Source organism: Heterodontus francisci, chromosome 33 (assembly GCF_036365525.1).
Source record: "Heterodontus francisci isolate sHetFra1 chromosome 33, sHetFra1.hap1, whole genome shotgun sequence".
Lineage (NCBI taxonomy): Eukaryota > Metazoa > Chordata > Chondrichthyes > Heterodontiformes > Heterodontidae > Heterodontus > Heterodontus francisci.
In genome coordinates, this window is record NC_090403.1 from 55,896,676 (window position 1) to 55,921,282 (window position 24,607).

The 24,607-nt window shown below is 44.1% G+C and overlaps 1 protein-coding gene across 1 annotated transcript; it reads right to left on the reverse strand.

The window, feature by feature from the left end:
* Positions 1-5,639: 5,639 nt before the first annotated feature.
* On the reverse strand, positions 5,640-23,413 carry LOC137347964 (kelch-like protein 10). Its single transcript, XM_068013030.1, has 4 exons — positions 22,979-23,413; positions 18,850-19,467; positions 9,034-9,183; positions 5,640-6,130 (listed from the first exon to the last, which is right to left on the reverse strand). Exons 1-4 carry the CDS (start codon positions 23,396-23,398, stop codon positions 5,753-5,755), a joined length of 1,566 nt encoding a protein of 521 aa, XP_067869131.1. The 5' UTR covers positions 23,399-23,413; the 3' UTR covers positions 5,640-5,752.
* Positions 23,414-24,607: the final 1,194 nt, after the last annotated feature.

Here is a 24,607-nt window from a genome sequence, read left to right on the forward strand (position 1 = left end):
GAGACAGGATTTATGATTATTTGGAAAAGCATGGTTTGATTAGAGACAGTCAGCATGGCTTTGTGAGGGGCAGGTCATGCCTCACAAGCCTTATTGAATTCTTTGAAGATGTGACAAAACACATTGATGAAGGAAGAGCAGTGGATGTGGTGTATATGGATTTTAGCAAGGCGTTTGATAAGGTTCCCCATGGTAGGCTCATTCAGAAAGTAAGGAGGCATGGGATTCAGGGAAAGTTGGCTGTTTGGATACAAAATTGGCTGGCCCATAGAAGTCAGAGGGTGGTAGTAAATGGAAAGTATTCAGCATGGAGCTCGGTGACCAGTGGTGTTCCACAAGGATCTGTTCTGGGACCTCTGCTCTTTGTGATTTTTATAAATGACTTGGATGAGGAAGTGGAAGGCTGGGTTAGCAAGTTTGCCGATGACATGAAGGTTGCTGGAGTTGTGGATAGTGTGGAAGGCTGTTGTAGGTTGCAACGGGACATTGACAGGATGCAGAGCTGGGCTGAGAAGTGGCAGATGGAGTTCAACCTGGAAAAGTGTGAAGTGATTCATTTTGGAAGGTCGAATTTGCATGCGGAATACAGGCTTAAAGACAGGATTCTTGGTAGTGTGGAGGAACAGAGGGATCTTGGGGTCCATGCCCATAGATCGCTCAAAGTTGCCACCCAAGTTGATAGGGTTGTTAAGAAGGCGTATGGTGTGTTGGCTTTCATTAACAGGGGGAGGTTAAGAACCGCGAGGTTATGCTGCAGCTCTATAAGGCCCTGGTTCGACCACACTTGGAATATTGTGTTCAGTTCTGGTCGCCTCATTATAGGAAGGATGTGGAAGCTTTAGAGAGGATGCTGCCTGGACTGGAGGGCATGTCCTACGAAGAAAGATTGAGGGAGCTAGGGCTTTTCTCATTGGAGCGAAGAAGGATGAGAGGTGACTTGATAGAGGGGTACAAGATGATGAGAGGCATAGATAGAGTGGATAGTCAGAGACTTTTTCCCAGGGTGGAAAGGGCTATCACCAGGGGGCATAATTTTAAGGTGATTGGAGGAAGGTTTCGGGGAGATGTCAGAGGTAGGTTCTTTACACAGAGAGTGGTGGGTGCGTGGAATGCGCTGCCAGCGGTGGTAGTAGAAGCAGATACATTAGGGGCATTTAAGTGACTCTTGGATAGGTACATGGATGATAGTAGAATGAAGGGTAGGTAGTTAGTTTGATCTTAGAGTAGGTTAAAGGTTCGGCACAACATCGTGGGCCGAAGGGCCTGTGCTGTACTGTTCTATGTTCTATGTTCAACATTAAGCAGTGAGATGGGTCGCCAATTTCTGATTTCCCCCTTCCGCTTTTAGATGTGGGTGATGATGCCTTTCCTCATGGATTCTGACATGCTGCCGGCCGGTAGCATACTCTCGTATACTTCCAGCAGGTCTAGACCGATCCAGTCCCGCAGAGCCGAATACAACTCAACCGGTAAGCCGTCGCTTCCGCGGGTTTTACTCGTCTCGAAGGACCTGACGACGTTTGTCAGCTCATCCAGAGTTAGCAGTTTGTCCAGTGTCTCCCGCATGCTGTCATCTAAGACCTCTGTGATAGCTAACAGGAAGGATTGGAATGCCGTGCTGTCCGTGGGCATCACTTCATATAGCCCAACATAAAAGGATTTGCTGATCCTTAGTATGTCAGACTGCGAAGACGTTACTGAGCCATCCTTCAGGCTGCTGATCACAGAGCTCTCTCTCTGTACCTTTTGGAAGAAACGCGAGCACATCTCATCCTGCTCAACCGAACGGACTCTGGACCGGAAGATGATCTTGGAGGCCTCCGTGGCAAAGAGCGAGGCCTGCTGGCTCTTCACCTCTTGGAGATCCTCCTTGACCTCGACCCCCATCGACTGCAGCCGGAGCAGATTTTGCATTCTTTTCTGGAGTTAGGACATTTCCCTCTGTCTCTCTCTCTCGCTCTCTGAATACCTTTGGAGATAAAGAACCTTTTGATGTTCTCCTTGATCGCTTCCCACCAATGAACTGGAGACTCAAAGAGGGGTTTCACGGTTCTCCAACCTTTGTAATCCCTTTTGAGTTTCTCAACGTTCTTTGGGGTTAGCAGTGTAGCATTGAGCTTCCATGTCCCCCTGCCAACCCGCTGGTCGTCCTGTAAGTGACAGTCGGCCAGTAACAGGCAATGGTCAGAGAAGAACACTGGCTTGACAACAGTGGATCTGACCGTGACAGCACGGGACACAAACAGGAAGTCAATTCTGGAATGGGCAGACCCATCCAATCTCGACCATGTGTATCTGCGCTGCGCTCCGTCTGCAGGTTTGCTGAAGACATCGTGAAAGCAGGTCGGCTTTGACCTTGGCGAGGTAGTCCAAGGTTGAAGCACATCACGTAGTGGAATTAACGCTATGCACGTTAGTTGATATGATGGCAGAATTAAATCTCAACTACCTGATTTGCTACTGTGGCTGGGATTTGATTAGTGTAGGTCAGACTCTCCAACTCTTTGGAGATGGTGTCTGGTTCTATGGGACAGAATATCTGCAAGAACCAGAATGTGTAACAAGCACGGTTATACAGTACTGCAAGCTCTGTATAATATGAACACCATCCTCCCTTAGCCCTCAGTTTTCACTGTTTATTGTGATGCTCCTTACTCTTTATAATCCATTCATGGGATGTGAGTATTGCTGGCTAGGCCAGCATTTATTGCCCATCCCTAATTGCCTTTTATGGTCTTCCAGGCTCGTGAACTTTAAACAGTTGAAGGCACATAAGCGCAAAGAAGATAGGGACCCAGCAGGATCTCGAGGGCCAGATCAGAGAAGCACACGGGCTACATCTTTGAACGTCACTAACATTGATAACCATCGAGGACAAGAAAGATTTGCATTTATTGTAGCACCTTAGCCTATTACTCAAAGGCGTTCTTGCAATCGCTTATTTGAATTGCAGTAGTTTAGTATATAAACGAGAGCTTTGCATACAAGATCCCACAAGCAGCAATGAGGTGAATGAACAGCTGATAATTTAATTTGGTGTTGTTCACAGAATTGTTACAGCACAGAAGGAGGCCGTTTGGCCCGTCGTGTCTGCACTGGCTCTCCGAAAGAGCAATTTACCTAGTGCCACTCCCCTGCCTTCTCCCCGTAGCCCTGCACATTCTTCCTTTCCAGATAACAATCCAATTCCCTCTTGAATGCCTCAATTGAATCTGCCTCCACCACACTTTCAGGTAGTGCATTCCAGATCCTAACCACTCACTGTGAAAAAGTTTTTCCTCATGTCGCCATTGCTTCTTTTGCCAATTACCTTAAATCTGTGCCCTCTTGTTCTTGATCCTTCCACCAATGGGAACAGTTTTTCCCTATCTACTCTCTAGACCCCTAATCATTTTGACCACCTCTATCAAATCTCCTCTCAACCTTCTCTTCTCCAAGGAAAACAGTCCCAACTTCTCCAATCTATCCACGTAACTGAAGTTCCTCATCCCTAGGACCATTCTCGTGAATCTTTACTGCTCTCCAATGCCTTCACATCTTTCCTAAAATGTGGTGCCCAGAACTGGACACGTTAATCCAGTTGAGGCCGAACCAGTGTTCTATACAAGTTTAAGATAACTTCCTTGCTTTTGTACTCTGTGCCCCTATTAATCAAGTCTAGGATGTTGTATGCTCTATTAACTGCTCTTTCCACCTGTCCTGCCACTTTCAATGATTCATACACATGTACACCCAAGTCCCTCTGCTCCTGTATCCCTTTAGAATTGAACCCTTTATATTGTTTCTCCACGTTCTTACCAAAATGAATGAGTTCACACCTCTCGACACTAAATTTCATCTGCTGCTTGTCCGCCCATTCCACCAAGTTGCCTATGCCCTTTTGAAGTTCTACACTATCCTCCTCACAGTTCAGTGTTTCCACGTTTCATATCATCTGCAAATTTTCAAATTTTGAAATTGTGCCCTGTACACCAAGGTCTCAGTCATTAATATATATCAGGAACAGCAAGGGTCCTAACACCGACCCTTGGGGAACTCCACTAGAAATCTTCCTCCAGCCTGAAAAGCATCCATTAACCACTACTCTCTGTCACTCAGCCAATTTCGTATCCATATTGCTGCTGTCCCTTTTATTCCATGAGCTATAACTTTGCTCATAAGTCTGTTATGCGGTGCATTATCAAATGCTTTTTGGAAGTCCATGTGCACTAGATCAACAGCATTATCCTGAGCAACCTTCACTATTGCCTCATCAAAAAACAATTAAATTAGTTAAACACTATTTGCCCTTCACAAATAAATGCTGGCTTTCCCTAATTAACCCCCATTTGCCCAAGTGACTATTAAATTTGTATGGAATTCTCATTTCCAGAAGTTTCCCTACCACTGAGGTTAAACTGACTGGCCTGTAGTTGATGGGCTTATCTTCACACCTTTTTTTGAACAAGGGTCTATCATTTGCAATTCTCCAGTCCTCTGGCACCACCCCTAAATCTAAGACTGGAAAATTATGGCTGGTGCCTCTGTAATTTCTACTCTGACTTCCGTCAGTATCCTTGGATGCATCCCATCCAGTCCTGGTGCCTTATCAACTTTAAGTACAACCAGCCTATCCAATATCATCAATTTTAGTTAAGGCCTGGACTCTGGGAAAGACTGTGTAGAAACTCACAGGATTGTTAAAGTTAACTGGAATAGGCAGCTAAAAGAATCTTCTAGCTCAAGATGTCTGCCCTGTAGGTTGTGTTGCTTTTGGGAATTCAGTATCACTCTCTGCCCTGTCCCTCTTGAGCTCCTATTATATCTGGCAACGAAACAATTTCGGCACCGAGAATTGGCATTAAGTAAAGCATTGGCTCGATCTGATGTAAAGCTCCCTTTTAACCTACCTCACACTGCTCAGCTAACTATACCAATGTGATATCTCCGTTGAAGCTCACGTTGGGTAGTAGTGCAAATTACTGCTGCATTTGCAGCTCTTTGAAACTTCCAAGACGTGGCAATGAGCCTTACTTAGTCCATTAATAAACATTTAATTTTCCTATAGTAAATTTTTTGTCAGTATGCTTGTAATCATAGTTCATTCGCTCAATTTACCCCCTTCGATACATTCCAGTATCCCCCACATCCTGAGAACAAATGTTACAAAAATGCTGGATTTTTTCATCATACCTCATTACAAGTGTTGATCACTCTCTGAAGAACTTTCTGATATCTGTCCTTCATTTACCTTTTATTAGTTCAGACCTCTGTCCCTTTCTACGCATTTAGAATCTAATTTAAAGTATTATTCCATTCCCTTACCCCTCTTTTAAATCTTAAATGACATCACTTCTTCAACACCTTTCTTAATAGAAGAGTTCAAGTCTCTCCAGTCTTCATAGCTCGGATCTTTGCCATTGGGGATCAGCTTCTTGGCTTTTCTCTGTAAGGGGGAATTGCCAAGGGATGGATGAACTCTTCCTCATGTATATGCAGCGGTAAAGTTAATGTGGCGATTGTTACTTACCCCTAGAACAAACGTGCCTTTTTTCGAAATGCTCATTGATGGTGATGCTCTCCTCATTGTATCACAAGGACCCTTTCGGCTTCGTCGTCACAATAACCAATGAACATATGCAGACCAATCTTCACACTGTGCTTAAAATTTTATTTAAAAATAAGTTTTATTTATGGTTATTACACTGTTGATTCTTCAGGAAAATATTTTATTGGTAACAGCAAAAGAGCAATCGGGTTGTCAGTGCAGAGATCATACCGCTAAGAGACTGGTAGAGGCAGAGTATTTTATTTGTTCCTCGCGGGACAGTAATCCCAGCAGACTGTCTCTGGGTGCTGCGTACTCTCTAACATTAGGCAGTCCTGGCACCACGCAGCAGCTCAGGGCACTGCGGTAGATGCTCATGTCGTGGGCGTCATACCATTCATCTGTCTTCTCGTCATAGCACTCTACGTTGAACGTCGTTGTGAAGCCATTGAAGCCGCCCACGACAAACAAGAGATCGTCCACCACCTCAATGCCAAAATTGCTCCGTGGGTTAAACATGGTGGGCAAGGTGCGCCAGGTGTTGGTGAGTGGGCTGTAAGCTTCGGCACTACGGAGACGGTTAGCCCCATCGAAGCCTCCAACCTGCCGTTCAGAAGGGGAAAAGCAGCTGTTCACAAAGAAAACAGTTCACTTCCTCGCAACGTAAATAATATGAAATGAGTACTATGTGTAATCTTACTTTCAAGCCCAGGTAATTTTAAAGTGAATAAGTTGTCGGTCAGACGCCATCTACAGTACTTTTGTGGCATCTGGGCAGCTAATCATTAGGAAGGAAGAGAATTATTGTCCTTGAGAAGGGCTGAGAAAAGATAATTCTGGAAATTGGGAATCAAAGATTTTTTTAAAAATAATTCTGTTTGAAAAGAGGTTTTGAGGTGACAAGTGCAGTATTCAAGATTTTGAAGGGGATGATCATGAAAATGGTTCGCTGCACTGAAAGGTTCAAATACCATGGAACCCGTTTTAATAACAAAATTAGGAAGTTAAGGAAGAATTTTCACAAATGGGAAAAGTCCAAAAAATCAATGTCACCTTCTTACCATATCTTACAGTTCCTTCTCCAGGAACATTTAATGGCTATTTGAAAGAAAATAAAATAACTTGCATTTCGAAAGTGCCTTTCACAACCTCAGCATGGCCCAAAACATTTCACAGCCAATTAAGTACTTTTGAAGTGTAGTTCCCTATTGTAATATTGGAAAAATGGCAGCCAATTTGGGTGCAGCAAGATCCCACAAACAGCAGTAAGGTAAATGACCAGATAATCTGTTCTAGCAATATTGTTTGAGGAGTAAATATTGGCTAGACACAGAGAACTCTCTGCTCTTCAAAATAGTGGCCATGGGATCTTTTATGTCTGCCTTAAGAGGGCAATCAGGGACTCAGTTTAACCTCTCATCTGAAAGGCAGCACCTTTGATAGTGCAGCATTCGCTCACTACTGTAGTAAAGTGTCAGTCTAGATTATGTGCTCAAGTCTCTGGTGTGGGGCTTGAATCCACAACCTGCTGAGTGCTACCCACTGAGTCAAGGCCAACAGCTGATAAGAAAGAACATGCAGGGATACAGGAAAAGAGCTGGGAAGTTTGGTTAGATTAGATAGCTCCAGCTGAAGAGCTAGCAGTGGCACAGGCAGAGTGGGCTGAATATCCTCCTGTGTTGTAATTCCTGCGATTCTGTCATGTGCAAGGATAGGTAGGTGGGATTAAGATCAATCAAAAAGAAATGGGCTTGTTCAGCTGTAGCTTAGTGTCCACTTGTTATCAATTTTAATACGAACCATTGTATTTGGGGTTTAAATGAATGTATTAAGGAATGAGGAGGACACAGAAGCTTATGTGCATTCATTCACTCAGTGTTATTTGTGATTAGTTGCATCTCTTGATTACAGGTTCATTCCAGTCTTCAGTAGGTAGAACTCTTAAACTGGTTAATGTTGACAGCTCACTAAAAATAGCTCCACTCCTCCCTAGAAAAGGCAGTCCCCCTCTCATGCTAGCTTCCTGCCTCCCTTCTCCGGCAAACAGCTAAAAATTGGCTCTACTGCCAGGATAAGGGAGTGGATTTAATAGAGTATAGAAGGCCGTCTCACAGAATTCAACTTCAAACAGCCCCCTGTGTTAAATCGCCGCAGTCTTGACTTGTCACCTCCCCGAGCCTGAGATTGAGATTGGGAATTTGGGGACAGGAAGGACGCTGTCTGGCTCTGGCCTCCTGTGCATCCAGCCCCAAGCCCCCCACTGCCTTCAGCTGTTGACCTTAATCTCCAGAACTTCATCCTTAATTCTTTCCTCCTTGAAACTACTCTCCCTGCCATTAAAAGCTTTCTCAAAACCTGCCTTTCCAACTGTGCCCTACAGCTTGGTTCCCAGCCTACCCCATGAAGCCTTGCATGATGTTTCTAATAGTAAAAGTGCTGTATAAATGCAAGTTGTTAGATAGCTAGCACCCCACCTGTCCTATCACTCCAACATCCAGATGTTTGGCCTCCAACATGCACCTTCGATGCTGCCAGAATTGCTTTTTTATTAACTCATTTGATTGGATACTAGGCAAAGGGAGAGAATATTAGCAAATGTCTTGTAAACCTGCAAGAGAACACTGGAAGTGTCAGAGGTTGCGATTCTTGTTACTTGAAAATTCCTTTGGCCGAGAAATGCAGTCTGCAGTGGTGAAACTTGGAGCGGGCAAAATGACTTGGATTGGAGAAAGAATAAACAAGTCACTTGGACAATGGAAGAGCTTGCAAGTAATCCCAGGAACCTTCAAACTAATGTAAAAGAATAAGAAAAACATTGATGTTCATTCTGTATAAAATGCTGCTCACTTATTTATCCCTGTATCCTTGTTGACCTTGCTTTGCTCCCCTACCCCTCTGCAGTGGGGGAGCAAGGTTTGGTCAAATGGTGAGCGTTGAACTAGAGATTTGCATGACTTAGCAGGAAGCAGACTGAGTTGGGGACTGAAAGAATGCTGACATTCACTCTGAACGCTGAGCCTAGAACCCCACTGTCGCAGACTGAAGTCAGAGTGACTGAAATTCCTGGGAGCAAGAAGCCGGGTTGGCTGACTTCAAAATGTTTGGAGAGGGGTCATGTCCCCCACTGGCTTTGCCCTGTTCCCCAGTATCCTTTTCAATATCCTCATCCTCCTCCAATCCATGGCCTCACTCCTCTCAACCTCTGCAACACCCTCTAGCCCTGTGTACTAGCTGGCACTTCCTACTATTCTTAATCTTCATCGCTGATGTAATGTGCATTCCTCTCACTCCTCTCTATCACTGGTGGCTGTGTCCTCAGTTATCCTGACACCCTAATTCTGGAACTCACTTTTCCTCCTTGGCACATTTCTCCCACATCAGAAAGTCTCCTTAAAACCTACCTATTCAATCTCTTTTTCCCTGTACTGCTTACCCCAAACTGAGAAGCTCCCTGGGATGTTTTGCTATATTAAAAGTGCTCTATAATTGCAGCTGTTGTCACTTACTGCGTATACGCATTCACCATAAGCTATAACGCCAACGCCACTACGCCTGCTCCTCATGGGTGCTATGGTTGTCCATTGGTTGGTTTCAGGAGTGTAGAACTCGGCTGTGAACAAGCACTCATTACCATTGAATCCTCCGCATATGTAGACCTGAGGTGAAGAGGAAAGCACAGCTAGATGGCCGTGAGCGGGAAGGATTGTGCTGGAGTGAGAGATGTGGCACACCAGGCATTGTTTAAGCAGGAGGTGGTGAAGCTAGGTTGAACCTTGGTGTGCCACATTTTGGATTAAAGCTCTTTATTGAAAACTGAAGATTAAGAGCACACAGTGCAAATTTTTAGATTAATGTAGGTAATTAATGACTTTAGGTATGTATTCATTTAAAAGCAAGGTAGGAAAACCAGAGGAGGTGCCAAATACAAGGGAGAGCAGATGTTTCAAGATTCAGGTATAAAGGGACAATTATCATTACTCATTTGAATTTGTAATTTAATTATTTAAAAACATGGATGGTTAAATATAACCAGCAATCAGTGAAACTATTTTGTAAAAAACCCCATCACACCCACCCTCAGCAACTACTAAACGAGTTACTAGGTGGTTGGCTGTATCTAGAACTAGATCTCAGCAGGGCCACAGTTGAATGGTGGAGTTATAAGGATGGATGAATGTTTGAGAGTTTGTGCTCAATTCCTTTTTGGGATCAGAGTGCTGATACAGCTTTCCCTAACGTCATTAAATGTGTGGTGGTAGAGTCCATAAGAGGACAGGTGCATGGGCTGTGAGAGATGATCCATTACTGGGTCAGAGTCCCTGATAGGGGGAATAGTACAGAGTTTGTGGAGAGTGCCTGACAGGCTGGCTGATATTTTCTCTCATTCCACTCTTACTTGCATTCTTTACTGTTAGCAGCATTGTTTAGCCAATCTTGTCAAAGTAAAAGCTGAGCTGTAGCTGCAGAACTTTACCTGTGTAATGGAGACGTTTGCATCGATGAAACTTGCAGTCCAGAAATACGGTGGGAGGCAGTTTACTGAGGGAACTTACCGATGAATGAACCCATGGTTATCTCCACTCCTTAAGACATTGCATTATGGAGAGTGTTCGTGTCCAGTGGACAGTTGACATTCTAGTTAGATACCATGGAAAGAATTCAAAGTTCTCAAGTTAATAGCTGACCCAATGGCTTGATCGGTAAAGGTGTCACCTGCTCCAGTACACAACCTTGTAGATAAGGAAGGTCCCAGGTGCGACCCCCTGTCTGTGATAACTTCGCTGATCTCAGTCTGGGGCAATAGTTCAGTCTCTAACAATGAATTTGCACCCCTGGACTAAGAAGGGCAAATAGTTCCCTCTCTCTGGTTACTCCTATTGGAATATAAGAACAGGAGGAGGCCATTCAATTAGATTATGACTAATCTGTATCTTAACTCCATCTACCCATTTCATTCTGTATTCCTTAATGCCCTTCTCTAACAAAAACTTATCAACCTCAGTTGTGAAATTTTTAATTGACCTCCAGTCTCAACAGCTTTTTTGGCAGTGGATAAAAGTCCCAGGTTTCCACTACTCTTTATGTGAAGAAGTGAACATACGTACGAACATACAAATTAGGAGCAGGAGTAGGCCATTTGGCCCCTCAAGCCTGCTCTGCCATTTGATAAGATCATGTTTGATCTGATTCTGGCCTCAACTCTTCTCTCCTGTCTAACTGCTATAACTTTGACTCTCTTTTCAATCAAGGACCTATCTAACAGCCTTAAAAGTATTCAATGACCTTGTCTCCACTGCTGTCTGGGGAAGAGAATTCCACAGATTAACAACCCTCTGAGAGAAAAAAAATTCTTCTCATCTCTGTTGTAAATGGGAGACCCCTAATTTTTAAACTGTGTCCCCTAGTTCTAGTCTCGCCCATAAGGGGAAACATCCTTTCAGCATCCACACTGTCGAGTCCCCTCAGGATCTTGTATGTTTCAAAAAGATCACCTCTCATTCTTCTAAACTCCAATAGATACAGGCCTAACCTGTTCAACCTTTCCTCATAAGATAACCCCTTCATCCCAGGAATCAGTTGAGTGAACCTTCTCTGAACTGCTTCAAATGCTAATTCTAATTATATCCTTTCTTAAGTAAGGAGACTAAAATTGTACACAGCACTCCAGATGTGGTCTCACCAATGCCCTGTACAACTGTAGCAAAACTTCCCTACTTTCAGATTCCATTCCCCTTGCAGTAAATGACAACATTCTATTTGCCATCTTAATCACTTGCTGTACCTGCATACCAGCTTTTTAGTGAATCATGTACCAGGACACCCAGATCCCTCTGTTCCACAGAGTTCTGCAATCTCTTTCCATTTAAATAATATACTGCTTTTCTATTGTTCCTGCCAAAATGGACAGTTCACATTTTTCTACATTATATTCCATCTGCCAATTTTTTGCCCACTCACTTAACATATCTACATCCCTTTGCAAACTTTTTATGTCCTCTTCACAACTTACTCTCCTACCTATCTTTGTGTCATCAGCAAATGTAGCAACCTTACATTTTGACATCCCACTAGTTACAGCTTGCCAACCCAAAAATGCCCCATTTATCCCTACTCTCTGCTTCCTATTAGCTAACCAATCCTCTATCCATGCTAATATGTTACCCCCTACACCATGAGCTCTTACTTTGTGTACCTTATCAAATGCCTTTTGGAAATCCAAGTACACCACATCCACAGGTTCCCCCTTATCCACCTTGCTTGTTACTTCCTCAAAGAACTCTAATAAATTAGTCAAATACGATTTCCCTTTCACAAAACCATGTTGACTCTGCCTTATCGCATTAAGAGTTTCTAAGTAAATGCAAAATACTGTGGATGCTGGAAATCTGAAATAAACAAAGTGCTGGAAATACTCAGCAGGTTTGGCAGCATCTGTGGTGAGAGAAACAGAGTGGGGTCGATGAAAGGACGCAGACCTGAAATATTAACTCTGTTTCTTTCTCCACAGGTGCTGCCAGACCTGCTGAAGAGTTTCTAAGTGCCCTGCTAAAACCTCTTTAATAATAGATTCTAGCATTTTCCCTATGACAGATGTTAATTAAGCTAACTGGCCTGTAGTTTCCTGCTTTCTGGCTTCCTCCTTTCTTGAATAGCAGAGTTATGTTTTCTATTTTCCAATCTGGTGGAACCTTTCCAGAATCTAGGGAATTTTGGAAAATTAAAACCAATGCATCCACTATCTTAGCAGCCACATCTTTTAAGACTCTCGGATGCAGGCCATCAGGTCCTGGAGACATGTTAGCCTTTAGTTCTAATCGTTTTCTCAGTAACCTTTCTCTGATGATTGTAATTGTTTTAAGTTCCTCCTTTCCTTTCACCTCCTAATTTACAAGTATTTCTGGGATGTTATTTGTGTCTTCTACAGTGACGAGAGACACAAAATACCTGTTCAATACTTCTGCCATTTCTTTATTTCCCATTATTAATTCCCCAGACTCACTCTCTAGAGGACCAAGGTTCAGTTTAGTTACTTCTTTCCTATCTAAATACTTGTAGAAACTCTTACTATCTGTTTTTATATTTCTAGCTAACTTTCTCTCATACACTAATTTCTCCCTCATTATTTTTTTTTTGTCATTCTTTGCTGGTTTTTGAATTCTGTCCAATCTTCTGACCTACCACTAACCTTTGCAGAATTGTACACTTAATTCTTTCAATTTGATACTATCCTTTATTTTATTTAGAGACACAGCACTGAAACAGGCCCTTCGGCCCACTGAGTCTGTGCCGACCAACAACCACCCATTTATACTAACCCTATAGTAATCCCATATTCCCTACCACCTACCTACACTAGAGGCAATTTACAATGGCCAATTTACCTATCACCTGCAAATCTTTGACTGTGGGAGGAAACCGGAGCACCCGGCGAAAACCCACGCGGTCACAGGGAGAACTTGCAAAAACTCCGCACAGGCAGTACCCAGAATTGAACCCGGGTCCCTGTAGCTGTGAGGCTGCAGTGCTAGCCACTGTGCCGCCCCAATGTCCTTAGTTAGCCACAGATGGTGTGTCCTTCTCAGAGTCTTTCTTTCTCACTGGAATGTATCTTTGCTGAGTGTTACGAAATATCTCCTTAAATGTCTGACACTGCATCATCCTACCCTTTAACCTAATTTCCCAGTTCACTTTAGCCAGCTCTGTCTGCCTTCATACCCTTGTAATTGCCTTTATTTAATTTTAAAACACTAGTCTTAGACCCACATTTCTCACCCTCAAACTGAATGCAAAATTCAATCATGTTATGATCACTGCTACCTAGAGGCTCCTTTACTATGAGGACATTATTAATCCTGTCGCATTACACATAACCAGGTCTAGAATAGCCTGCTCTCTGGTTGGCTCTAGAACGTGCTGCTGTAAGAAATACACTCTACAAACTCATCTTCCAGGCTACCTTTGTCAATCTGATTCGTCCAATCTATATGTAGATTAAAATCATCCATGATTATTGCTGTACCTTTCTTACAAGTCCCCATTATTTCTTCCTGTATACGCTGTCCTACTGTGTAGCTATTGTAAGGGGGCCTATAAACTACTCCCACAAGTGACTTCTTAGCTTTGTTATTTCTTATTGCTACCCAAACTGATGCTACATCTTGATCTTTAGAACTAAGTTCATCTCTCACTATTGTACTAATTTCATCCTTAATTAACATAGCTACCCCACCACCTTTTCCTGTCCTTCTGAAATGTCAAGTACCCTTGAATATTCAGATCCCTGCCTTGGTCACCTTGCAGCCACATCTCTGTAATAGCTATCAGGTCATACTTATTTATGCTGACAATTTAGTTACAAATGCTGCGGGCATTCAGATACAGAGCCTTAAGTTCTGTCTTGGTTTGTATGCTCTGTCCCTTCCTGCCACACTCTAGATTATCATTACCCTATTGCTACCTTGCTCTATTGACTTGTCCTTTCCCTTTAATTTACCACATCTTTTCTCATGTGATCCCTCTCCTCTCTACCTGCCCTAGTTACACGACTCGCCAGAACACTGGACCCAGCACAGTTCAGATGAAGACCGTCACAATGGTACAGCTCCCACTTTCCCCAATACTGGTGCCAGTGCCACATGAATTGAAACCCATGCTGCCCATAATTCCTGACATCACCCCTGAACAGCCTAGCTCTATTCCTAAGGTTATGCTCCCTTGTTCTGGACCAGTACTGGGGAAATTGGGAGCTATAACGTGCTTTATCCCTCTACACTTCTTGCTTCACTGCAATGTTCTATTGAAGGAGGAAAATTTGCAGGGCTATGGGGTAAGAGTAGGGGAGTGTGACTAATTGGATTGCTCTTTCAAAGAGCCAGTAGAAGTACAAAGGACCAAATGGCCTGTTTCCAGCCCAGTTATGCTAAAACCAATTGTAAAACTGCATGCTATCCTGATATATCAGACTAAGCTTAGAACAGGGTTCGGGCCTCAGGTGATTCTGTGTGGCTCATGACCACATCAGGCACTCCATTTACCACTGGAGAAGTTTATAAATTTTTTTTTAAAGACTTACAGAATGGTTCCTACTGCAGGAAGGTTCAGAGTGAGGACTCAAAAGCTTTATTTTGGCTGCATGTATGGAACTCAGCTCTTTGAGGACTCATCTCCACAGCCCTGTTACTGTCTTCCTACATTAATTCTGCCCACCAGTAAGTACTTCTTATTCTTGGTACTTACATCAACGGTACATTGCAACTCCAAGAGGAGGTGGAGGTCACTGGGGGGGAGGCAGGGGTTGGGGGCTAATTTACACTAAAGGGGTCCAATATAAATGAAGACCAAGAGAGCAGGAAGTGGGAAATAGAGTCTGACCATTGCTCGGTTGGCAGCTACATATTGGGATATGTTAGCAACACTGAAGCTCACTTGCAGGGGAATTACTTTAACCATGCCTATCCACCCCGCCACGCCACTTTCTGATGAAACGTCATTGACCTGAATCGTTAACGTTGTTTCTCTCTCCGCAGATGCTGCCAGACCTGCTGAATGTTTCCATCATTTTCTTCACCCCAATTTCCTGACATATTCTCCACTGCATGTTGGGTTGCTCAAATTTGAAACAGGCTCTATACCCCAACACAGTCTTGCACGAATGTTCTGGCTCATCAAGAACCACCTTAAAAATCACAGTTACAAAACAGCTAAAACCTTTCGTCCTTTTTTTAAATTCACTTGGGGGATGTGGGCATTGCTGACTAGGGCAGCATTTCTTGCCCATTTCTAATTGCCCTGGAACTGAGTGACTTGCTAGGCCATTTCAGAGGGCAGTTAACCACATTGCTGTGGCTTTGGAGTCACATGTAGGCCAGACCTGGTAAGGACAGCAGATTTCCTTCCCTAAAGGGCATGAGTGAACCAGATGGGTTTTTAACAATGCTTTTAATTCCAGATTTACTATTCACTCTTTGCTGTGGTGGGATTAGAACATGTGTCCCTAGAGGAATAGCCTGGCTCTAGATTACTAGTCTAGTGACATTGCCACTATGCCACCACCTTCCCCTAGTTTCTAAGCTCCCTGGGACATGTGGGAATATTACAGGTATCTTCTGCAGTTCTTACAGGGAGCTGTACTGGCTGGAAGCACAGGATTGGGGATAAACTACAATTGTTGGCAGGATTGTCTGACCATTGCACCCTATTAAGTAACTGAATAACTCCTATGATTTGCAGAGTGAGCTCTGTTGATGGGGTCAGGGAGTTGGTCATAGTGATACTCCAACAAAGTGTCATGCACTACGTGATTTCAATAAATGTTATACAGGGGATAATAGTCTGTAGCATCATACCAGGAATTAATACATCAAGAGGTTGATAGGCTGGGTGAGGCAGTGAGCTAAAAACTGACCTTTAACCTCTGGAACCTGCATTCAAATCCAGCCCAGACAAAAGGCCAAAGACACCTCTGTTTGTTGACTCTAAGGCTGTCATTGAAATGAGTTTCAGCCACTTCAATCCAATTCACAGAATCACAGAATTGTTACAGCACAGAAGGAGGCCATTGGCCCGATGTGTCTGCACCAGCTCTTTGAATGAGCAATTCACCTAACATCATTTCCCTGCCTTCTCCCCATAACTCTGCATGCTCTTCCTTTTCAGATAACAGTCTAATTCCCTTTTGAAGGCCTCAATTGAATCTGCCTCCACCACACTGTCAGGAAGTGCATTTCAGATCCCAATCACTCGTTGTGTGAAAAAGGTTTTCCTCATGTCGCTTTTGCTTCTTTTGCCACTGTAAATCTGTGCCCTCTCATTCCTGATCCTTCCACCAATGGGAACAGTTTCTCCCTGATCGCTCTGTCCAGACCCCTCATGATTTTAAATACCTCTCTCAAATCTCCTCTCTGCCTTCTCTTCTCCAAGGAAAACAGTCCCAACTTCTCCAATCTAACTTCATAACTGAAGTTTCTCATCCCTGGAACCATTCTCGTGAATCTTTTCTGTACTCTCTCCAACGTCTTCACATCTTTCCTAATGTGAGGTGCCCAGAACTAGATGCAATACTCCAGCTGAGGCCGAACTAGTGTCTTATACAAGTTCAACATAACTTCCTTGTTCTTGTACTCTATGCCCCTATTAATAAAGCCCAGGATACTGTATGCTTTATTAACCACTCTTTCAACCTGTCCTGCCACTTTCAATGACTTATGTATATATACACACCTAGGTCCCTCTGCTCCTGCATTCCCTTTACGTTGTACCCTTTATGTTACATTGTCTCTCCATGTTGTTCCTACCAAAATGAATCACTTCACATTTTTCCACATTGAACTTGATCTGCCACTTGTCCGCCCATTCCACCAACTTGTCTATGTCCATTTGAAGTTTTACACTATCCTCCTCACAGTTCACAATGCTTCCAAGGTTTGTATCATCTACAACCTTTGAAATTGTACCCTGTACACCAAGGTCTAGGTCATTAATATATATCAGGATGAGCAAGGGTCCCAACATTGATCCCTGGGGAACTCCACTACAAACCTTCCTCCACTCTAAAGAAATCCATTAACCACTACCCTTTGTTTCCTGTCACTCAGCCAATTTCGTATCCATGTTGCTACTGTCCCTTTTATTCCATTAGCTATAATTTTGCTCACAAGTCTGTTGTGCAGCACTTTCATTTTTCCATTGGACCTGGGTTTATAGCTTGAAACAGACACACATTGTTAATCTCATTCACAGTGCAGTGCTATATGATGTTTGACCTGGATTGTTTTATAAGCTGCCTGAGTCCCTGAAGTTGAAAGTTCCATTCCTCAGTACTAACATATCCTCAACTTGAGTAAAAAAGAACATTGTGTAACTCATAACATGCAAGCTTAATGCCAGCACTTCTCCTTTCCATTTAACTCTCTAGATGGCAGAGGAGACAGTTTTCATAAAACAAAATACTGTGGATGCTGGAAATCTAAAATAAAAACAGAAAGTGCTGGCAATACTCAGCAGGTCTGACAGCATTTGATAAAATGCCATCAACCTGAAATGTTAACTCTGTTTCTCTCTCCATACATGCTGCCAGACCTGCTAAGATGGTTTCCATGACTGAATTGTGTGACTTGAACGGAAGTGGTATTTTTCCATGTGAGACTCCTTCCTCTACTGAAGACAATTCCATGGGTGCCAGCTATCCTCTGATATCTTGCCCATGTGTCCATACATCAACCTAGACAGGAATGGGTAGAAATTCATCTTGGACAGTGGTGCAGAAGGGGCCATATCAGATCAGTCACTGTCAATGGAATTAAATATTAACCTCTGGCATAATGGGCGGCTGATCCCATGTTGTCCGTTCTGCACCATGGACGAGATGAAATTTTACCCCCAAGTGTCCATTATGGGGAACATCAGAGCCACGCCCTATCCTGGCCACTCTCTACCTTCACATACTTTGCAGCGAATGACTTGTAGCAACAAAGAGGGGAATCTTGAAAACAAATGTTGCGCCCTTGAGATCAGGACAGAATGGAGATGGTTGTGATTTGAGTAACAGTGATGGCTGGGACTTTACGGGGAAATATCAGAATTGGTATAAACCGTGGGGGAGAATTTTCATCTTCAATGCAGAGAGTCCAAATTGAGAACTGAAATTGAGACACTAATGATGGTAAATTGTAGGTGGCATATGTCCAGATTCCAGTCTTTCTGCTAGTAAAAGAAAGTCTACACAGGAGGCTGGATGAAAATTTACCCTTGCATTGGTTACGGTGTCTTTCTAATTGATGGGTTTAAAGACAATATTCATTCAATATTGGCATGTAGTTCAGATGGAATGGAATGGTGGAGTCATCCACCTATAACCAGGGGAGATTAATTCCCATGCAACACCCTGGCGGTGTTAGGTAACCATACAAATCACAAGTTCCCCTCCAAGTCACGCACCATCCTGACTTGGAACTATATTGCCGTTCCTTCACTGTCGCTGGGTCAAAATCCTGGAACTCCCTCCCTAACAGCACTGTGTGTGTACCTACCCCAAATGGACTGCAGCAGTTCAAGAAGGCAGCTCACCACCACCTTCTCAAAGGCAATTAGGGATGGGCAATAAATGCTGGCCTGGCCAGTGATGCCCACATCCCATGAATGAATTTTTTAAAAAGCAGTTTCAAGCTGGTCCATCTCATTTGAGAGAAGGACTTGGCGCTCAGGGATTAGGGAACGAAAAATCTGCCTGGGTTCCGAGGGGTTGGAATTGGCAAAATAAAGAAAGTCTCTTGGCCTTTGTGAAGCCCCATATGCAGTGAGCATTCATTCCCCCCTCGGGTTACCTTTCCGTGGAGGGTGGTGGCACTAGCGTCGCTCCGCTGTTCGTGCATTGGTGCAATTAACGTCCACTGGTTTGTTTCAGGTTCGTATCGCTCGGCGGTATTGAGCCGGACATAACCGTCAAATCCTCCCATAGCATAAATGAAACTATCCAGCACCGTCACACTGACATAGCAGCGGCGGGAATGCATGGGAGCCACTTGCTGCCACGTTTTCTTGACCGGGTCAAAGCGCTTGACGCTGTTGAAATAATCAACGCTGTCGAAGCCGCCAATGATGTAGACAAAGCCATTGAGGTAGGCGGCTCCATGATAAGCCCTCGGACTCTCCTCCTCGCAGGTCACATTAACCCAACGGTCTGCACGGGCATCATAAGCCTCGATAGCGTTGGTCGGACTGCCCCCGCTCCAGCCACCGATTGCGAACAGGATGGAGTAGGGCAGCCGAGGTCTGGTCAAGGGATTGCGAAAATCCGAGTTTGATGGTCCATTCATGTTGAGGTCGTACATGGCCTTCAGTGCGTTGATAATGATGGGTTTGCAATCATCATTGTCCTTCACATAGTCATTGTTCTTAACATTGTTCATGAAGTATTCAGCGTTCATTAAAGCCAGTCTCACCTAAATGGGAGAAATGTTAAATAACCATCAGATAAGAACCACGACGATTAATTCTTCTCAACTCCCCGATAGAGCGTTAGGACATCTTTTCGGCCGTAAAAATGTATCTGGTACGACAAATGAAATGGAAAGGTTGTGAGGCAACTCATGATTGTATTGAAGGAAACTGATCTCCCTTGCACTGTTTGTAATTTTTGACTTGGTGCTGTTTGGTAATGTATTTTTTACAGATTTTTATGAATAAAGTATATTTTGGAAATTAAAAAAAAATCTTTTCGGCCATGAAAGGTGCCATATAAATGCAAGTATTTCTATTGTTGCACAGTTTTGATACCTCTGACATAAAAAATTGGCTGGAAGGGCGCATGCAACGCCCAGTATGGAAGGGGGTCGCAAACACTTGCAGGCCCCAGGTTTAATCTCTGCTCTGTGCTGATCTCAGTCATGGTGACATTAGGACAATGAAATGGTCCTCAGTGTCCCCTGGGCTACAGAGAGGGGATAAAACCAGCCCGCGTTCACTCAATGATTGTTACTCAGTGATCCCTGTGGGAAGTACATCTCAGGAGGATAAGCCTGGCTCTGGTTTTCTCCAGGGTTAAATATTCTCCTCCTAACACTCACCCATCTAGGCTCAGCCACAAGGAATGACCATTTGGGTAATGTGCCACACTCCAGCATGAGTCAGCACCCTGGGGAGAGAAGGGGAGGAAAACAGTAAAAGAAATAGATATGCAGATCAAAGATTATGGTGACTGGGTTCTTCTTCTTTGGCCTCCTTGTCTCGAGAGACAATGGGTAAGCGCCTGGAGGTGGTCAGTGGTTTGTGAAGCAGTGCCTGGAGTGGCTATAAAGGCCAATTCTAGAGTGACAGACTCTTCCACAGGTGCTGCAGATAAAATTGGTTGTTGGGGCTGTTACACAGTTGGCTCTCTCCTTACACTTCTGTCATTTTTCCTGCCAACTGCTAAGTCTCTTCGACTCGCCACGCTTTAGCCCCGCCTTTATGGTTGCCCGCCAGCTCTGGCGATCACTGGCAACTGACTCCCACGACTTGTGATCAATGTCACAGGACTTCATGTCGCGTTTGCAGATGTCTTTAAAGCGGAGACAAGGACGGCCGGTGGGTCTGATACCAGTGACGAGCTCGCTGTACAATGTGTCCTTGGGGATCCTGCCATCTTCCATGCGGCTCACATGGCCAAGCCATCTCAGGCGCCGCTGGCTTAGTAGGGTGTATATGCTGGGGATGTTGGCCGACTCGAGGACTTCTGTGTTGGAGATACGGTGCTGCCACCTGATGCCAAGGATTCTCCGGAGGCAGCGAAGATGGAATGAATTGAGACGTCACTCTTGGCTGACGTACGTTGTCCAGGCCTCGCTGCCGTAGAGCAAGGTACTGAGGACACAGGCTTGATACACTTGGACTTTTGTGTTCTGTGTCAGTGCGCCATTTTCCCACACTCTCTTGGCCAGTCTGGACATAGCAGAGGAAGCCTTCCCCATGCACTTGTTGAATTCTGCATCGAGAGACAGGTTACTGGTGATAGTTGAGCCTAGGTAGGTGAACTCTTGAACCACTTCCTGAGTGTGGTCACCGATATTTATGGATGGGGCATTTCTGACGTCCTGTCCCATGATGTTCGTTTTCTTGAGGCTGATGGTTAGGCCAAATTCAGTGCAGGCAGCCGCAATCCCGTCGATGAGTCTCTGCAGACACTCTTCAGTGTGAGATGTTAATGCAGCATCGTCAGCAAAGAGGAGTTCCCTGATGAGGACTTTCCGAACTTTGGTCTTCGCTTTTAGACGGGCAAGGTTGAACAACCTGCCACCTGATCTTGTGTGGAGGAAAATTCCTTCTTCTGAAGACTTGAACGCATGTGAGAGCAGCAGGGAGAAGAAGATCCCAAACAGTGTAGGTGCGAGAACACAGCCCTGTTTCACGCCACTCAGGATAGGAAAGGGGTCTGATGAGGCGCCGTTATGCTGAATTTTGCCTTTCATATTGTCATGGAATGAGGTGATGATACTTAGTAGCTTTGGTGGGCATCCAATCTTTTCTAGTAGTCTGAAGAGACCACGTCTGCTGACGAGGTCAAAGGCTTTGGTGAGATCAATGAAAGCAACGTAGAGGGGCATCTGTTGTTCACGGCATTTCTCCTGTAGCTGGCGAAGGGAGAACAGCATGTCAATGGTCGATCTCTCTGCTCGAAAGCCACACTGTGCCTCAGGGTAGACAACGTAATGGTGACTGGGTAATGACTACCTAACACATGCGATGAAGACTTTCGCTGTAAGTCCCTATCTTAGCTGCTACTTGTGTTTAAAGGTGTGGAGTTGGTGTGTTGCTGGACAGGCTAGCCACTGGAGTCTCTATCTTAGTTTACCTCAGAATTTGATACCAGACAGCCATAGTTATTTGACTATCCAAGACGATTCATGGTTAATAACATAGTCCAAGGTCCGGGACTACATGCTGAGGGATGCAGTAAAGCTTGGGGCAGCTGTGCAAAGGCTCAATGGGAAAGGGCCTCCGTCTCAGGCTGTCCTGCCGTAGTACACCAAGGGGTTGGAACCCATGGAAAACCCCTTGGGCTGTATGCACCAGAGAATGTTTGACGTGAAATATAAGTCTAATTTTTAAATATAATCTGTAATTGTAAGTATGGTGAGACACCTCAGAGTGCCACATACTGTATTGAAAGAAATCAAACTATATTGCACTTCATGTAATGTCAAATGTGAATTGTTAGTTACTTTTGCAAACTTTCATAGAGTCATAAATGAATAAAATATACTTTTGAGAAAAAAATGGTGGTTAATAATTTAAAAAATCTTCTCTCCATTTATCGCCAATCTGCAGAGATTAAAAAAATAAATTAAAAGAATCACAAAATGCCTTTTAATGGTTAATGGGCTCGAGCTCCAACATTCAGCACTTGAGGTTGGGTTCCTCCAACTGGTGAATTCCTCATCATAACAGTGCCAGGTATTTTCCCACAATGAAGACAGCTACGTATCTCTGAAGAAAACCCCTTCCAACCCTCTCCACTGGGGAATGGCTTGTACAGTGTTGGGGGGGAGGGGTTGGGGCCATGGTGGGGGTGGGGGGGAGGGGGAGAGGGATTCCAAAAAGGCAAAGGTTGAAAATGTAAAATAACAATTTTTTTTAAAGAGCACAAAAACCATGAAGCTGAATGTTATGATCATATTGTACATTACCCATCTATTTCAGCCAAATAATTGCCCATTTATTGTCAAGTTAATGGCAGATTTTTGATGGGGACCATTGCTCACTAGCAATTGGATTGAGATTGCCCCATTGTAGGACTGACAGAGTCAACAAGAGAGAAAAGTAATTTTCCCAGTCTTGATAGGACTCAAATTCAGGTGTGAGAGGTGAAGGGACAATGTGCTAACCCATGGCTTCAGGCAGTCTCCTCAATCCCTCTCTTTTACAACAAAAATATTTAATTGATACAAATGAAGATACATCTAGCTCCTAATGTACCTTGGGCAGCAGAATGACAATGCACTTTTTCCTGATGTCTGGGTCTTGGGCAATCCACTTGAGAATGGCATCAAACACTACATCTTCTTGTTTCACATTCAACTCATCCTTCTCAATGATGTCTCTGAGCTCAAAGGCTGACAGCTCTAGGAATTCCTCACTCACCTTCACTATCTCCTCAAAATGGTGCAGGATGTACATGTAGGCTTTGTGTCGGAGCTCTGGGCAGAAGTAGTAGTCTGCAAATTTGCAGATCCCAATGCAGTTTTCCAGGCATAACTGGGATTCAAGGAATTCACAACAAGCTCTAACAATTCCCAGGACGTTGAACTGATCTGCAGCAGCCAGGAGCCTCTCAACATTCTCCACAGTGACTGGTACAGTCCGAGTGTATGCATATTCTATAATGAGTTTCATCATGTCGGGGGACACCCCTGGGATGTTGTATACCTTCTTTTCTATGCTGTTCCAGCCACTAGTAAATAGAGCCCTGCAGAGCAAAGGACACATAAATCTTAGGATAAATAAGCATACACCTCTACCTGACATGGACGACTTACAGCTACCAGGAAAAGAAGCTCAGTAATTTCCATCTTCACTATCTGCGGCACATTATGGTAAATCCTGGCAGGACAAAATCATAAATGCAGCAGTCCTCTCAAAGGCAGAGCTCCCAAGTGTCTTGGCACTAATCAAACAGAGGCGGCTTCGGTGGATTGGACAGATCCACAGGATAGATGATGGTTGCATACCCAAGGAGCTTCTGTATGGTGAGGTAGCCGGTGCCAGATGACCAGTGGGCGCCCAAAGCTCCGCTTCAAAGATGCTTGCAAGCGTGACATGAAGGCCCTAAATGTTGACTATCGCACCTGAGAGTCACTAGCTGGCGAAAGAGAGAAATGGCAACACATCCTGTGGACTGGTGTGCACTAGCATGATGACCAGTTGCTACAGCAGCTTGGCAACAGGCACCAACACCAAAAACAACTTGGTGTCACTTGGCAGCTTCACGTTTCGCATTTGTGGCAGAACCTTCCTCTCAAGGATTGGCCTTCACAGCCATCAGCAAAGGTGCACCAAGAGAAGACACCCCACCTAAATGGATTGATTACTGCGTGTCCATCACCTTTCACAGATGGAAGGATGCCAACTGAAACATTCCACCTCTCTCATTTTGGGGCTGCTCTCTACTAATCCACCTGTGGGTATTTTGGCACAAGCATGCTTCAAATAAGTAAGGCCAATATAAAATTAATCAATGCAAGAGGATATAAATCCATACTAAATCTTGAATGGCGTCCCCTGCCCAGGAATAGATTTGGCTGTGATGCCTCCCTTTACTGAATAATTTGCAGATATTCTATTTTCTCCCCTTTTCTTGCTGGTGCATGACTTTTTCTTGCTGGTGCATGACTCTATCAGCACCAGCTGCTCTTCATTACGACACCAAAAAAACTTGTATTTCGTAAAACATCCCAAGACCCTTCACAGGACCAATTTCAAACAAAATTTGTCACAGAGCCACATAGAGATATTAAGGCAGGTGACCAAAGGTTTGGTCAATGAGGTAGGTTTTAAGGAGGATACTAAAGGAACAAAGAAATGTTCTGAGAGAGAATTCTATAACTT

Excerpts from the sequence above, each read along its gene's own strand:
- LOC137347964 (XM_068013030.1), bottom strand. The coding sequence starts at position 23,398 with ATGATGAAACTCATTATAGAATATGCATACACTCGGACTGTACCAGTC. Across the intron at positions 9,184-18,849 it reads CCACCACCCTCCACGGAAAG|GTCTACATATGCGGAGGATT; the intron begins GTAACCCGAGGG and ends TCTTCACCTCAG. Across the intron at positions 6,131-9,033 it reads ATGGTGAATGCGTATACGCA|GTTGGAGGCTTCGATGGGGC; the intron begins GTAAGTGACAAC and ends TCTGAACGGCAG.